The sequence below is a fragment of the Solanum stenotomum genome, chromosome 8 (genome assembly GCF_019186545.1).
Source record: "Solanum stenotomum isolate F172 chromosome 8, ASM1918654v1, whole genome shotgun sequence".
NCBI classification, from domain to species: Eukaryota; Viridiplantae; Streptophyta; class Magnoliopsida; order Solanales; family Solanaceae; genus Solanum; species Solanum stenotomum.
The window spans coordinates 54,723,653-54,742,359 of record NC_064289.1 but is presented as its reverse complement, the minus strand read 5'-3'; the positions used below and the strand labels follow the sequence as shown (position 1 = coordinate 54,742,359).

The 18,707-nt window shown below is 31.9% G+C and overlaps 1 protein-coding gene across 2 annotated transcripts in view; it reads left to right on the top strand.

Moving 5' to 3' along the window:
* LOC125872934 (probable LRR receptor-like serine/threonine-protein kinase At3g47570) overlaps positions 1-18,575 on the top strand; it is a 23,326-nt gene extending 4,751 nt beyond the window's left edge. The window contains exons 2-3 of one of the 2 annotated variants that reach the window (XM_049553745.1): positions 17,445-18,116; positions 18,206-18,575. In XM_049553745.1, coding sequence (XP_049409702.1) covers positions 17,445-18,116; positions 18,206-18,555 — 1,022 coding nt within the window. In that variant the 3' untranslated portion in view covers positions 18,556-18,575. The remainder of the gene's footprint in view (positions 1-17,444; positions 18,117-18,205) is intronic. The other variant, XM_049553744.1, reaches the window with a different exon arrangement.
* The last annotated feature ends 132 nt before the right edge of the window (positions 18,576-18,707 follow it).

The window sequence follows — 18,707 nt, the reverse complement described above, 5'->3', positions numbered from 1 at the left end:
TGAAATTTATTTGGACGTTTTTCCTATTCATTCTTGAGTTGGAAAACTAGTATAAATAGGCTGGATGTGGTATGAAAGAAATTATCCTTTAAAACAAGTAATACTTGCCCACACAAGTAACTTGGAAGTAACAATCAATCAGGAAATAGGAGAAGATCGTAGCTCTGGATCATTGGCATCTGGACGACTTTTGTAGAAGTTTCAACAAGTTAGTCTTCTTCTAAATTCGTTTATGTTGTATTGTTTAGTCTATATGTAAGATTTGTGATCTTGAATATAGCTTCCGTTGTGCATATTCTAACAATGTATACATCATAACACGCGAGATGTGGTAAGCAAAAAAAAAATCCATCCTGACAACATTTAGAAATGCATAAGTGCATTCAAATTGAAATAGAGACTACTTAAGTACTGCACCAATCTAGTATAAAATAAGCTCTCTCGCCCGCAGACAACTCCATAACACAGCATCCACAAATGAAGACCACTCCATATACTGAAATAGAACGTTCACTTCTAAAACATCCACCTGGGTCATAGCACCAACTCTGTAGTGTTGTTGCAGATGTTCCATTTTAATCTCAGTGCATTCTTTAAAACGAATGGAAACTTGAGACCAAGAGGCCCCCGTCGACTTTGATAGAAACTTCCTCAACTTACAAAACCAGTCAGCATTTATATTGTCTAAGCTGTAAAGATAGATTTTTGAGTGCTCCAGCTTTCTTGCAATTTTAAATTCAGGAATTTGCTTCCCCGTGTACTCAAATGACACCAAATTTGGAGCATCAATCTCCCACATGCCCTCACTATCCCGAATCTTCAATACCTTAAGGTAAACTGACTTGATCTTTCGAAGATACACCGTTTCCAAGCCAATACAATGCACAAAGATCAAAGTGTCAATCAAGGGACAACTATTGAGTAGAGTCTCAAACATGTTTTTGTCTAATTTTAAAGCTTTCTCAAAGAATTTTGATTCACAACACCACTAGCTAACGAAAGAGTACAGTCAAGGACAAGATAATTTTACACCATTTTGAAGTGCAATGTCAAGACAGTTATCGATAGGAATAGGAGGTAAAACTTTGTGAGGCTCATAAGAGGATCTCCTTGACAATTCAAACTTTTCTATAGGGACTTTTCCGTCCCTATATCTCTCCATGATTGTGTCCACTATCTTTGTATTGCATTTGCCCCTATGAAGACAGAATTCCAAGTCGGGAAGAGTTGACCATGCTTGCAGCCATGTTTTGGACAGAATGCTCATCTTGGATGCTTCTTTATAACTAAGAAAACAGAGTATTTTTTGAATGAGACATTCTGGCAACATGCCGGCCATGGTATGGTGGTTGTGAAGGATCACAGCCCTAATAGTAAAGGGAAATTTATACGCCACTAAAGAAACCTATTTTAGGTTTCCCTAAAATCCAAAATAATATAATATATTATAGGAAAAACGGACTTAAAAAAAGAAACCTATTTTAGGTTTCCCTAAAAGCCAAAATAATCATATCATATCATCATATATCATATAAAAAAGAAAACCTTCAATCCGGTGACGTGACGCATCCACAAGCCAGGAATTCCTTTGTATTTATACAAAGACAAAACTACCCTTGCCCTCGCACCACAACATCCACACTCAAGCGTCACTTGGCTTCATACCTTAGCTTCAACACCTACTAACTCTTCACAAACGCCATGCCTCTTACCAACAGCCACCACCATAAACTCACAAACTTCCCTTTAACGTATTCTTCTACTGGGAAAACAAATTTAAAAACACACACTTTAAAAGATGCACATTTGTTTTCGAATTAACCTTCAGGTCCAGCTTGGTAATAGAAATATCTGATGATTAGAAAGTTAGTTTACATCTGTGGCTATAGTTGATGGGCCACAAATCATGGCAATAAATTTTGGACAGGAAAAATATATTGACCACTTGCTGTCAAAAAAAACCTTGGCTGCTGCACTGTTTTCCTACTATACATTCTAATTAAACACCGTGATATACTTATCTTCTACAGTTTGGATATAGAGACTCAGATGGTCGGTTCGCTTGATTGCTGAAAGAGTTGCCCGGTACATAGTATACGAAATGGCAAAATCAAAGAAATAAAGCATCTCCTATATATATATCTGATCACTTGTGATTTCTTCTTAATTCTCTTTAAGACAACAACTTAATTAGAATGGGATATAGCTTTGTCAGTGTTAGGTTCATGCTATCCATTTACAATAACTTTCTGTTGATAAGGGAAGTTGTGTGAACTTTTTAGTTGTTAGCTCAATAAGAAGAAAAGTGTCGCTAAGGATCTTATGCATTCCCCTTTGTATTCACTTTCCTTTACTTTTGTCCCAGGTAAATCTCCCACAAGCAAACATTGTAAACATGCCGCTGAAGAAAAAGAGCTTTTATTTTCTTGGTTCCGAATGAATTTTGATCTGAGTTGACAAGTGATTTAATCAGTTATATGCTAATGTTCTTTTTGAACCAATAATATGATATATGATATGTTAAGTAAGAATTAGATGAAAAATACAAGTTGTTAGGATGTCCCGACAATTTTGCAACCCCCATTTAAATGAGTATGAATGCAATTATTGACACGGTGTCCTATCAGTAAAAGAAAATTCTCTATATCCGTATCACTTGAAATTACTATAATACTACGTCAAAAACTATGTGGTTTTCATTCTTGTGGGAAAATGGGTGAACTTGCTATAGAATTCATCTAAAATGACAACAATGTTTGTTATCCCTATTATTAGAATACCGGTTGGATATCGTATAAAACTATTCATTTACCATTCAAGAGGGACTACATGTATTTGTATGTATCTGGTGTGATTCGCATGTATCTCGGATACGAGTGAGATGGGAGAGAGGCGTTAAGAAATTTGTTATGTATCTCAGATACGTGTAAATCTACTTGAATACAATGTATCTAAAACAAATTACACATAATTTTAACCCCATGTATCCGAGATACATGTATCTGGACGTACCTGAAAGCACCAAAATCTAGTAAGATATATAATAATTACAAACTAGAATGGATTTAATTAATTAGTTCTTAAAATAGTTGGATTTACGTAAGCTCCCTTAAAACAATCGATACAACTTGTATTATCCATAAACAGAATATATCATTCTTAAAATAAAATAATAGGGACATATAATACCAACCAATATTTTTAAAAGTAAATAACTCCCATCAATGCTATCAATAAAGTCAAATCTGTCAAACGCAATAAACAAATGGTAAAAAGATTGAATTCGATAACAAAATAAACGTACAAAGAAAAACCATAATTAAGGTGATATTGAATAATGATTTTGGTAATTAGTTCTAGGATTCTAGCTAATAGCAACTCCAAAGATCACATTCAACATACATAATACCTAACCAATGGATTGATGAACATCATTGTAGTGTACATATACCGGCTAGAAAACAAAAAAAATTAGCGATAAACAAAGTTTCATGCTAAATAATAAAAATTTCATGTTAACCCCCAACCCTACACGAAAGTGGAGTTCAACAGACACCAACAACAGAATATTCACATAAGGCACAAAATTCACCGAAAGGATCCTCAGGATTTGTTCGGAACCCCTTACAACAAATCAGATATGCTACTTGACTAAACTCTACATTCCGGACTCAATGGAACCATCGAAACACGAATTCGAGGTCTCCTTAACCCGAAACCTGTGAAAGTCACAAGAAGCAAACATAACGCCTAAAAAGGCTAAATCAAGCTTGGGATCTCTGAAAATTCAATCAAGACCTCCTCTTGGCCTAAAATCATCCCTTGAATCCAACGGAACTTTCAGAAATCCGATCCAAGCATTTGAACCCCGAAAGTTGGTGAAAGTCAACTCAAGGCTAAAATTTGAACAATTTCCAACTTATGACCTCAAATCCAAAAAAAGATTCAGAATCTGAAATCGGCAACTCTCTTAAACCAATTTCCACATTCTGAAAGTGATGGAATCGATGAATTCCAATCCAAAACTCGAAACTCCAGGAGACACCGAAAATCACTTTTTTAACAACTTTAGTCTTTCAAAACTTTAAAATTTCCACAATTCACAACTTTTCACTCAAAACTCGAAACCAATTTCAAGATCCAATCAGAAATGACTCAGGATCGATATTGAAAGAGGTAAAACGGTAAAAAAATAATTGATTGATGAATACCATTGTAGTGTACACATCCCGCTAGAAAATAAAACAATTAGCGATGAACAAAATAAAACAATCAGTTTACACTAGCCCAGTTTATTAAATAAATGTGCTGTCATGTATGTAAGCATTTTAATTTACTTATTAAGTAAATTTATTTACTAGTTTCTATTTTAACTTACTTATTAAGTGAATTTTTGGCCAAAAACATTCTTGAACTATACCCCCAACTTAAACTACATACTCAAACTATTTTTCTTAACAGAAAACATCCCGCAATTATCTAAAATTTGACAACTTTCATCCTTTTATCAAAATTTGTCAAAAATTAACAAATTCTTTACAAAAATATGTACGGTTCGCACTGCTCTCAAACAAACTCCCTAAATTACCCAATAAACCAATTTTGTTCATTCTACATATATCTAAAATAAAATATTGTGAATTTTTTTAGCACCAACGTTTTGGATTGTCTTCCTTTTAGTTAGCAATTTTATTTTTATTTACTTTTCATTTTATTTGATATAAAAAAAATATTAGTTCTTCTCATTGAATCTGCAAACAGTAGTGTCGATCGGAGACTTTTACTTCTAATAATGGAAAACGAAACTCGAGTACTAGAGATCAAAATTAAATGAATCTTGATTACCCCAACTATCAGTTTGCCCCCAAAAAATTATTGATATAACGACATTTTGACTTTGCAAGGTGAAGATGGTGTAAAATTAAGCTCCAACTATGTTTAGTTGGTAAATAAGAAGAGCAGATCATGTCTTCTCGTAGACTCACACCGTCCTAACATTGTTTTTTTTAACAACAAACAAGGGTCTCAAAAAAATCAATTTTTGAAAGCTTTTTCCAACAAGTAATAAAATTATAGATATTTTTTTGATGAGAATAGTGTGAATTGTATATGTTTTTGTATGGAATTCGCTAATTTTTTGACAATTTTAATAGAGGGATGAAAATTGTTAAGTTTTAAATAATTGGAGGATGCTTTTTATTAAGAAACATAATTTAAGGATGTAGTTTAAGTTGAGGGTATAGTTTAAAGATTTTTTTAGCCACAAAAAATAATAGAAATTGATTACAGTAAAAAATTGGAGTTCGACTACAATACAAAAGAATCAATGAATGTAATTTGAAGAAGAAGTCTAAAGAATCAAGGAATTTGAATTGAAGAAGGAGTCTAACTTGAAGTAGAACTCTAAGTCAAGAAAGTTCAAGTAAATGAGGAGTTTGAAGTGAACAATAACTCTATGAAGAATTGTTCTTAAATAGAAGTGAAGTCGTCCAGAATAATTGTGCATTGACAAAGCAAAAAGTGAAATTGAAAAATTGACTTCGCAAGTGCTACCTGTGAACTGAAGGAACACATAGAAGCAACACATCGAAGAACCTGGTCCTTTTACAGAGTTTATGTGTTATGAGTTTTTCTTAGTGATTAAGTCTTGATGTAATCTTAGTTCAGTGAGTTATAAACTAAATTAGATTTGTTGTCTTTAGGTTGTGATAACTTAAAGAGTTAGGGAACACCTACCTTGGGAGGTTTGTGTTGAAGTTTGAGAATTATAGTTCGTAATTCCTTAGGTTACATAGGCTTGTAATATGTTTTCTGTGGAGGCTCGGTGATTTAGTAATTTGAAGTTAAATCCTATAGGGGTACAGATCGTGGTTTTTTACACCTTTTGAGCCGGGTGTTTTCCATGTAAAAATACTATGTTTTTACTTACTATCCTTATTGCTTTTCTGGAACACGTTAGACAACATGTTTCACACTTAGACGAAAAGTTAAAATCAGTAAATTACTAGGTCGTTCAGTCTAACAATTTATTTTTTTTATATTTCTCTATTAGTCTTCTTTAATTTAATTTTCTACAAATTATTATCATAACATTTATTTGAGATTGTTGCATTTTAGTACTCATTACACACATGTTTTCATTGAATTTTAATCATCCTAACGAATTTATAACATATTGCATGAGACACACGTGCGTTGCACGTGTCCAGAAACTAGTTTAACAAATATACAACATCACACATCTTTGTTACATTTATGTTTGGAAAGCCACCTGGTAATTGGAATTGGTGTAATTACTAGGGTAGTAATTACCTGCCTAGTAATTACACTGTCAAGTAATTACACTGACATGTTTGATTGCCACAGTGTAATTACACATGTTATGTCGTAATTTTACTATCTTTAGAAAAATCACTTTTTGAAATGTTCTAAGTATAATACAATTTGAGAAAAAATACTTAGAAATGAGTCACCACTTAATTTTTTAAAGAAATTAAGAAAACTTATAATTTTCAAAGATTTAAACAGAAAAAATTATTTGAAAATACCAAAGAGAGTTCCGAGTTCAATTTACACTTCGAAAAGGGTTTAAGCAATCGAAGTGCCCGCTAACATGCAGTTGACCTGCGACTCGACTAAAATATATTTTGACTACTTTTTAGAGATAAAAAAGTGATTTAACATTTTTTTTAAAAATTACAATATTTGGTTAACTTTGAGAAAATAGCTAAATAAATGACACATTTTATTTCATTTTTTATTTTTAGAGAAAGGGATCCAAATGAAACATTTGACTTGTATAAAAGTGACTAGAGTTTTGATAAAACTAGACTGATTAATATTTATTTTTTTTGAACTATTTTAATTATAATTTGAACTAATTTGGTTAAATAAAGCATGAAAAACTATTTTTAACTCGATTGAAAAAATGAATAAATTTTTTGACTAAATCTATTCAATAAAAGTATAAGAGTTGATAAAAAAAAATTATATTAAGATAAACTAACATAAAGAATATTGTTCATCTTTTGGAGAATTTAATTAAGTTATTTAAAGTTAGAGTTAAATAAATAATAATAAATAAAAAAAATAATCACACAATTGAATAAGTTAAGAGTAAAGGAGAAATGAATTTGGGCCCTTCTTGGGCCTGCTACAACTGATTTGGGCTTCAGCTTAATATCTGCCCTTTGAAACCCTATGTATTCGTCAAGCGTATATTATTGTATATAGGTCGTTTCTAAGCCTTTTTCCTGTATATCGAACCGTATATCAACTGTATACAGCCTTCTCTGACGCCTCCAACCTGTATCTTCATTTTTGTCTACATGTTTGCTGCCCTGAACCTGTATATCAGTGTATACATGTTGTATACAGTATGTATACAGCCCATTTCTTGGGCTTTTGAACTAATTTCCAGCAGCATGTTGGGTCTCTGGGACCTATAACAACTTCCGAATACATAGGGGGGCTGGAGCGAGAAATGGGGAAAGAAAAGATCGAGCCTTTATGGCTCAACTCAGAAATGCAAGGTAGATAAGTCCACCATGGACTCTAAAGGGATTCACATACACACAAAGAGAAAGAAAAGAAATAGAAAAGAGATAAGAGCCCCCAACGAACGCATGATCAAATGATTAACTTGTGACAAAGATAAACACATTATTCTATGAAATAAGAACATAATTACGAACTAATATGCTTCTAGACAAAAGGTGTTGATATTGTATCCAAAAGGAGAGATAATTGCGACAATTAATTAAGAATAGGATAGGCCATTATGGAAAGCTTCTTAACTAGATGAAAATATATAATATTAACTAAATGATGTAAATAAAAGTCAACAGTGAACTAAATGAATTGATTGCTGAACAAAATTGCACAAAGGCATGAAAGCTATGGTGGAAAACTATCATTTTAGCGTATCTAGATATGACTCTTAATATTCACAGTTCATCTTTAAGGAAATTAACAAACTACCAGGAAAACTTCTAAATTAATAGGCAATCCGACTTGTAATTAAAGGAAAATTGAATAAAATAACCACAAATGAAGCAAGGAGGAGTAAATTGAAATGTGATAATGAACTCAAAATATCAACCCCAAACTTCATCATTAACATATGAAAATCAAAGAGAGAGAGAAAAAAGGGGGGCACAACTCATTGCAACACTGAACTAATACTTATGTTCACAATCTATCGAGACTTATTAAAGATGAAAGATGAAGGTCATGTGCATCACAAATAGGTACGATAATAGTGATTTCTTTACCTAACATACTAATTTAAAGGGACAAACATGTGACTTAACCAATCACATATACAATAATTAAATTCACATGGTAAAGAAAAAAAAGAAAGGCTACTCCTAATTTTAGTGGAAAAACAAGAATTCAAATATTTTGCAACTTGATGGGTAATGCGTACTTATAATGTATCAACAATAAACAGTAATGATTTAATGTAGTAACACACTATGAGATCCCATCATATTTTAGTACGCATCTTGGAGTTAAACAACCCACTAATGATTAACAGAATACTAACACAAGACTCAAGAGAGGATAGAACACATATGAAGGAAATTAACACAAACCTCATAAGGGCCAATACAGGACCATGGCAAGGCGTATACGCTACTTTATACTCTATGGATTTCACATTTTATACTGTAAATAGTAGACATCTTTCGACCAAAGTCTAAACAAAAAAGGAGGTTCATACTCGACTCATACACGGCATACTAAGCAGTAGGAAAATCAAAAAGTTGTCAAATGGGGAAACGAACTGCTATGGCTAACCAACAATGGATGAAACAAACTTCAACTTCTGTATTAACTAACTTTAGGATTCCCTCTTCGTTTTGGAAAACAAATGACACCAAGAGTAGCAAAATGAATGAAGCTCAAAGACAACGAAAACAAAAGATGACAGAGATTTCACCACATACAGATAAGCAGATAAATAACGCAACAGATCCAAGCAAAGAATATAGAAGCAACGATACTAACTGGAAAACGATAAAATTTGTAGTCCGACAGTTAGATTGAGCCACAACATCGCCCAAGAACACATGTATCACATTATTATCACCAACCAAGTAGCATCTAACGACAAACAACCACAGAATAAAGACTTTTCGATATCGAAAACATCACATTGAACTAGGAAAAAAGATAATAAATGATGTTATCGAGAGAGGAGCGTTTACCTTTCTCCGGGCAGCAACTGGGACAACAATGGGCTTGAGAACAACGATTCTTCCACAACAAAATCTAAATACGAACAACAAACAAGAAATCTGGACAGAATTAGAGCGACTACCTTTTTGGAATTTAGAATCAAAGGACTAAATGTGAAATTCTCAAGTGTAAAATGACTATTTACTGAAAACTCAAAACTCTGAAAACCTGCCCTCGTCCCTTGAGCATGGGAAACTATTTATAAGGAAAGATTGAGCGATTTAGGGGGGAAATCCGTTGAAAAATTCAAATAAAAATTTGAATTTCTTCTGCTCTTTTCGAAGCAACAGTAAAGGGGATGGGAAAAAGCTGAATTCCTCGAAAAGGGGGAAAAGGGGACGTGAGGGCAGTAGATGTCGATGCCTTCAGAGTAGCGTCTTTTCCCAGGTTTGCCGGACTGATGTGTATGGAAGAAGAAGACGTACAAGGGTCGTTTGGGTCGGGTCGCGTGAAGAAGACGAGTATAGGGTCGTAGGGTATGACTATTGGTGTTGTGTGTTATTATTGAAGTGGGCTGGTATTTGGATGGGTCTTTTGGATTGCTGTGTTGGTGGGCTGGGAATTTACGAAGGGTAAATCACTTAGATATGCTATATTGAGAAAATATTTACCATTTATGACTATAATTTCTTTTTAACTAAATCTATCAGTTTCATGGAATTAAAATTGTACAACTTCGGACCTATTTTCTTTCCTATTTATTCGTCTCTTTCTCTACATATAATTTCTCCCTTTTTTCTTCTTCTTCTTCTTCTTCAAATTTTTAATTCAAACAACTATCTTTAAATATTCATCTCTTCAAATCGATTTATACCCATGTTGCACGATTTACACCGAAAATATCACGAGGAGAAGAATAGAAAGAACCAAAAATTGTACAAAATCGTGTGTGCGAATTGAGATTTCAAATCTCTAAAATTGCAGCAGCAAGCCATTGATGACCATTAAAAAGCTTCAAGCTTTGAATTCATTATTTGGATTTTACGAAAGTGTGATGCGTTTGTATAAGTTGTTCTTCCATATTATTGAAAATAACATTTTGGAGTTTATATCTTAATTTAAGAGAGATTCATTAACTTTAGCATTGATTTTATGAGAAATTTCAAATTAAAATTTGAAGAAGACGAAGAGTTTGGAATTTTCTTGCAACTGTATTAAAGTTGAATTAGATCTATTTCATAATTGTATTAAAATTGAATTAAAATCATGAACAATATATTTATAATACATATTTCAAATATATCATCTTCTTATATAATTCAAAATAATTTATAAGATGCATATAATGCATGTTTTATTCACGAATAATGATATATGTTCAATTCAGTTTATAGATCATTGTCTTGTCTTTCGTTAGTTACGTTTTCAATTCATTCTTAATTCTCTCTTCTAATTCAACTTTAATACTATGTAATACAATTTTAATTCAAATTTAATTCATTTTGAAGTTTTTTGATTTATTTGTTACTATTGAATACTTATTTAATTCATTATTGATATAACTTATAAGTTTAATTCAGTTTATAGATCATTATCACGTCTTTCGTTAGTTACGTTTTTCATTCATTCTTAATTCTCTCTTTTAATTCAACTTTAATACTATGTAATACAATTTTAATGCAAATTTAATTCATTTCGCAGTTTTTTTTATTTATTTGGTACTATTGGATACTTCTTTAATTCATTATTGATACAAGTTTAATTAACTCTAGAGATCATTGTCTTGTCTTTCGTTAGTTACGTTTTCCATTCATTCTTAATTCTCTCTTCTTATTCAACTTTAATACTGTGTAATTCAATTTTAATGCAAATTTAATTCATTTTGCAGTTTTTTGATTTATTTGTTACTATTGGATACTTGTTTAATTCATTATTGATACAAGTTTAATTTACTAAATAGGTCAATGTCTGGTCTTTCATTAGTTACATGTTTTTATTCATGCTTAATTCTCTCTTCTAACTCAACTTTAATATTTGTGTAATACACTTTTAAATACAAGTTTAATTCATTTTGCAATTAATTGGTTGATTTGTTACGATTGAATTACTTGTTAAATTCATTATTGATACAAGTTTTTTTCAATTTATATGCAGATCAAAGAATGCTCTTTTGTTTGCTACATTTCGCATTCATGTTTGATTCTCTTATAATAATTCAACTTTAATATGTTTGTAATACATTTTTAATTCAAGTTTAATTCATTTTGCAGTTTCTTATGTCTCTTTATTTGTTACGATTAAATTACTTGTCTAATTAATTATTGATACAAGTTTTATTCAGTCTAAAATCATTGACTACTCTACGAAAAAAAGGAAAAAGAGCAATAGTAAGAAAGGGAGAAAGAGCAACAAAAAAGAAAGGAAGGGAGAATGAATAACAGAAAGAAGAAAAAGAAAGAAAGAAAGAAAGGAAGGGAGAAAGAGCGAGATAGAGAAAAGAGAGAAATTAAAGAAGTTGTTATAAATGGTAATAATTAAAGAGTATGTTTAAAATAAGTAATTATTTTTTAAAAGGAATCCACTCAAGTAATTAATCCATTTACGAATTGGGTTGAAAAGTGGCCCAATTTTTTGGTCTTTTGAATGGGTTGAAGAAAAGGGTGGGATTTGGCTAAAATCGTAATAGAAATTAATTAACAATTTGGCCAATCGGATTAAAGAGGTAACCCAAAAGAATTAATTTTAGTAGATTCGGCTAGAAATCACATAGGACGAATTAATATAATTAATTTATGAACTTCTTAATCTTAACAAAATAAAATGATTAACTTAATTACACACTAATTAATTTAACATTAACCATAATTTAAACAAAGGTAAATTAACAAAAAACACGCTTCTCGAATCAACGAAATAAAACAAAATAAACTAAAAAGGCCAACTAATTTAATCGAATATTAAAAATAAAATAAAATTGAGAGTATTTTCAAATAATCATAAGTCGTGCTGATTAATTATATGAAATATATTTATTATTACAAAATACTATAAAAATCGCTTGAAATTACTAAAATTAACCTTGAAACTATTTGAATTTTATAAGGCTAATTATTCCAAATTGTTTGTAAATTAAGAAGTTCGGAAATTAATTATTATCGGGGAGGGTCACAATTGGGTGTCAACAACACATGTCATGTTTGGATGCCACATTGTAATTAAACATGTTTTGTTTGGATGCACAATTGCAATCATAAAATTATATTAAATTTAAAAAATAAAAATTAACTATTTGAAATTTATACTAGACAAATAAGAACTTTATAAATGACATCAAATTAAATATTTAAAATATATATTCTTTTTTGAAAATATATTAATTAATAAACATATTGTCTTTAACTAATATTATGAAAAAATAATTGGTTTATATTTTTTCAAATTAATATATTTCAATTGAATTGATCGTAAAAACTAAAAGTATGAAGTTTCTATGAACATCGTGAAAAGTATGTTTGATAAAAAGATTAATATATAAATACAATGTCATAAATTATTAAATGTTTGACAAAAATATAATCTATCAAGTCTAATTAAAAAATGACGTGCAATGTGAATTCAATATTACTAAAACAAATGAAATTGAAAATATAACATAAGTTATAAATTCAAAAAAAAAAAATTAGCATAATACTCTCTTATAGAAAATTTCAACATAGCATGCATAAATATGATTTTTATTTTTTTATTTTAAAGAAAGAAAATGTAAGTCTATAACCTTACTTAACAATAAATTCTATTTTAATTTAAAAATTAGAATACTAATAAAATTATGCTAATGAGAAAATAAGCATGACATAAAGAAATAGATAATATGAAAAAATTGCATGATATCACGTAAAGTAAGGTTGAGAACAAGAAAAACATGAAATATAATAATATAAAATAAAAAATAAACTTTTACAATTTTTAGAATAATAAAAATAAAAAAAACTTAAAATAATAGAAGTAAAAAAAATTAAAACAAAAAAGTAACAATAGAAATAAAAATAAAAAGAAATTAAAAAGTAATCAGCTGGTAATTACATGGTGTAATTACCAGCAATTCACAGCCTCTGCATGTGAATTGTAGAGTGTAATTACCCCTACCAATTACACCAATTACCTGCAGGTCTCATTTGTTTTCATTAAGATTAAGACCTCTGAATCTGAATACACGTCTGAACATTAAGATTTGCATTAAGTACTAGGTGTCTAGATCTGAATACACATCTGAATATTAAGATGTTGTCTCCAAATCTGAACTCTAAATGATTATTGTTTGTTTTCAATATCTCAATATGCATATGAAATCACACATTATATTAATAAAATGTTATAAAAAATTCATTTCAACAAAAAATATTACTTTTTCATTAAGAAATATCATAATCATCAAGCATAACATAAAAAAATCACGAATAAAAAGTATTTTATAGGCACAATATAATATCAAAAAGTTCAACAAGTGTGATAAATAATACTAGTTGAAAATAATAAATAAGGTATCCATTATCAGCGGCTAACATATATTTTGGCTAATTAGAAAAACTAAAGATTCTTATCTTTTTTCCGATAACCTTAATCCAATTCTCTAACTTGTGAACCTCTAATGTCATTCATGCTTTTTTGTAGTGGACACTTTTACAAAATATACTAACACATTTACTAATGACTTTTCCCATCCAAGTCCATCTAATTTTTCCATATATTCTTCAAATGTAGGTGCACTATTTTTTAAATCAATAACTCCAGAGCAATAATCATCTTCTCATCAGTTTCCAATTCAGACGAATAAGTTTTTTTTCTTCCCCAAAAATTTTTTTCCAGTTGAAACTGAAGATTGGGATGGAGAATTATTAAGAGCTCCATTATTTTTGTCACCAACTAGTTCAACAACAATAATATATTAGTGTTATCTCACAAACGAATTTGATGATCAAAGAGTCTCAATAAAATTATTGGCCTAAGACAAATTAAATTCTAATAAGAGACCTCAAATATGTATACGTAGTTACTATTTTTAATGATGAATAGTATTCTTTTCACTCAAAAACCTTGATGAACATCAATACACTAAAAATATTATTGCAACAAGTGTTCTTGACAAACATCAATATACCCTAAGAAAATTATTAATATAAAAAAAATACTTGTAAAGATTATAAAAAGTTACCAGTTCAAGAGGAAAAAAATGGTGTTTGATTGAAAACAGAGAGGAAGAAAGTTTGTAGTTGTGAGAGCAAAAGTCACGCAAAGACAGAGAGAGGCGATACCATATTATTTTATAACTTATTAAATAAGTCTGAATGGTGTTAAGACTTTTCTGCAGATTTGATCTTTTCAGGTCCATTAAGAGACATTTTGAAAAAAGAAACAAATGGACTTAATGAGCTGAATCAGAATCATTCAGATTCAAACCTAAAAATCAAATAGACTAAATCTGAATGATTAAAATTCAGAACTCCATTATTGCAAACATGACAGACAATGTAATTACATCCAATTACACTAAATCCAATCACCAGGGTGTCCTTCCAAACAGCCTTAAAAAACAATTATCTCCAAAAGAAAAAAGGTGACAATGAGATAACGCCAAGTCGTTGAGACTTTTCGTCATTTCATTTGTTTCTCAAGATGAAAAGTAACGATAGAGAGACTTTTCTAAGATATATATTTTTTAAGTCAAAGAAATACAAAAAAATCTCTATGAAATAAAAATCTTTATCTTTCGTTATTTCAAATCACCGTCTTCCACTGAAAAGAAAAATATACCGAGTCTTTTGAGTGCTGTGAGACTTTGACTAATACAACTTGTTGAACTAAAAATTCTGAACCAAAAAACACTTCCTAAACGTTGACTGACTTGAATTTGATATGGATTAAATACATCTTCTAATCTCATTCCTTTGCATTATCTGTTCTGAGAAACCTTCTTGGCTTAATTATGGGCAGAAGTTTCATTCTTCTCTTTTTCATTCTACTACATGCCAATACTTTACTTGCTAATATTAGCAATGATGAAGCTGCTCTTCTTGCACTTAAATCACACATTTCTTCTCATTCTAACAATATCTTATCAAGCAACTGGTCTTCTTCCGTCCCGGTTTGCAGCTGGATTGGTATCACTTGCAGCTCCCGTCACCATCGAGTCACTGCTTTAAACATTTCTAGCATGCAACTTCATGGTACCATTCCTCCACACCTTGGAAACCTCTCATTTCTCGTTTCCCTCAACTTAAATAACAACACTTTCCATGGAGATTTGCCACAAGAGTTGGCTCATTTGCAGAGGTTGAAATTCTTTTATGCCAAAAACAATAACTTCACCGGAGCCGTTCCATCATTTTTAAGTTTGTTACCAAACCTACGCATTTTGTACCTATCGAATAACCAATTTTCGGGTAAAATTCCATCCTCCCTTTCCAATCTGACAAAACTGCAAGTGTTGTCAATACAGAGTAATTTTTTCGAAGGAGAGATCCCTCAGGAACTTGGTGATCTTCGTTACTTGATTGTCCTAAACGTGCAATATAATCAGCTTAGCGGCTCTATACCACCATCAATCTTTGACATTAGTACAATGCAAGTGATTGCTCTTAGCGGCAACAATCTTACTGGAAAGCTTCCAAAAACTATATGTGATCATACTCCAGACTTGGAAGGACTTTACCTCAGTAGAAACTCCCTAGATGGAGTTATTCCACCAAACCTGGAGAAATGCAGAAAGCTTCAAATATTGCAATTGGGTGTTAATGAGTTTGCTGGAACTGTACCAAGAGAGCTAGCCAACTTAACAGCTCTTACAAGATTACATATTGCAACTCTGCATTTGGAAGGTAGTATAAATTTTTCTTCCTTTTCTCTTTTCCCCCAAACTTGGTACTCATATATTTCCCCAAAATTGACAGGAGAGATACCAGTGGAGCTCGGTAATCTTAAGAAACTTCAAACATTGGCATTATCACAGAATGAGCTTACTGGCTCTATACCTGACAGCATTTTCAACATTTCAGCACTGCAGAGTATAGATTTTGGACAAAACAAGCTTTCAGGTACTCTACCTTTAGATTTAGGTCGTGGAATGCCCAACCTAGAAATATTTTTTTGTGGAGTAAATAATCTGAGTGGTTTTATCTCTGCTTCAATCTCAAATTCATCGAAACTCAGACAACTTGACCTCTCACAAAACAGTTTCACAGGTCCAATTCCTAAATCACTTGGTAACTTAGAATACCTTGAGATTCTTAACTTGCAGCGGAATAATTTTGTCAGCGATTCAACATTGAGCTTCCTTGCATCATTGACAAACTGCAGGAATCTAAGAGTACTCACGTTATCTGGTAATCCGTTGGATGGTGTTTTACCTGCATCTGTTGGTAATTTCTCAAACTCCTTGCAAATTTTTGTAGCAGATGGTTGTAAACTGAAGGGTGTCATTCCGAAACAAATTAGTAATCTTACTGGAGTTACAAGGATGAGTCTGGATAATAATGAGTTAACAGGCCATATTCCAAAATCTGTGCAAGCCATGAACCTTCAACAACTCTCCCTACAAAGCAACAAGATAGAAGGAGCCATACCACATGTTATCTGCAGCTTAAAGAATCTAGGTGCATTACTCTTGTCAGCTAATCAATTTTCTGGTTCAGTGCCCTCATGCTTAGGTAACATGACCAGTTTGAGGGAACTTTACCTAGCTAACAACAAACTGGATTCTAGATTACCTTCAAGCTTGGGGAACCTTCAAGATCTCATAGTATTCGATGTGTCATCCAATTTATTTAGTGGGGAAATTCCACTGGAGAGCGGAAACTTGAAGGCTGCAACACACGTTGATCTGTCAAATAATTATTTTTCTGGTAAGATTCCTAGTACTCTAGGGAGTATAGATAAATTGATTAATCTTTCTCTAGCACATAATAGATTAGAGGGGCCTATTCCAGAATCATTTGGCAAAATGTTGTCCTTGGAGTACTTGGATTTGTCCTATAACAATCTTAGTGGTAAAATTCCAAAGTCATTAGAGTCTCTTGTGTATCTCCAGTACCTAAATATGTCATTCAATGAACTCAATGGAGAAATTCCCACTGGTGGTCCCTTTGCAAATGTCACCAGTCAGTCTTTCTTGTCCAATGATGCACTTTGTGGTGACTCCCGATTTAATGTAAAACCATGCCTAACCAAATCTACAAAGAAATCAAGAAGAAAAAGAGTGCTCGCAGGTTTATATATTCTATTAGGGATTGGATCACTCTTCATGTTGACTGTTGGAATTGTGGTGTTAAGATTGAGAAACACAAAGAAGAATGCAAGTCAAAAGGATGTGTCTCTCGTAAAAGGGCATGAAAGAATTTCATATTATGAACTTGAACAGGCAACAGAAGGATTCAACGAAACCAACTTACTTGGTAATGGGAGTTTCAGCATGGTTTATAAAGGGATACTCAAGGATGGTATCATTTTTGCAGCAAAGGTATTCAATGTGCAATTGGAGGGTGCATTCAAAAGCTTTGACACAGAATGTGAGGTACTCCGGAACCTTCGCCACAGAAATCTGACCAAAGTCATCACCAGCTGCTCCAATCTTGATTTCAAGGCCCTAGTGTTGGAATACATGCCCAACGGGACACTTGACAAATGGTTATACTCTCACAACTTGTTCTTGAACTTATTGCAAAGACTGGCTATAATGATAGATGTTGCATCTGCAATGGACTATCTTCACAATGGCTATTCAACACCTGTGGTGCATTGTGACTTGAAGCCAAGCAATGTCTTGCTAGATCAAGAAATGGTTGCTCATGTAAGTGATTTTGGCATTGCAAAAATGTTAGGTGCAGGGGAGGCTTTTGTTCAGACAAGGACAATTGCAACCATTGGATATATTGCTCCAGGTATATTAAGACTTTTTAAAGTTCTCATATCATATAAATACTCAAAACAATTCCTTCCCCTAGGTATAAATTTTTGACCATGATTGCAGAGTATGGACAAGATGGCATAGTATCCACGAGTTGTGATGTTTATAGTTTTGGCATCCTGATGATGGAGACGTTCACACGAATAAGACCAAGTGATGAAATATTTACTGGAGACTTGAGCATACAACGTTGGATTAGTGATTCCTTTCCGGGTGAACTTCACAAGGTGGTGGATTCTAATTTGGTATTGACAGGAGATGAACAAATCGCCGCAAAGATGCAATGTCTGTCATCTATCATGGAATTAGCTTTGAACTGCACTTTAGTGAGACCTGATGCAAGAATTAGCATAAAAGATGCTCTTTCAACACTCAAAAAGATAAGGCTCCAGCTTGTTAGTAGTCGGCACTAGGTGGAATCGGACTTGTATGTTATTTAGTTACCAGTCTTCTCTTGTATGTTATTCAATTTCGCACAAGAATTTAAGTGTATTTTATCTTGGTTGTGGGAAGCAACTTGTTTTCTTGATATATGGAAGTTGAAAATGAGATTTGAAATGCTCAA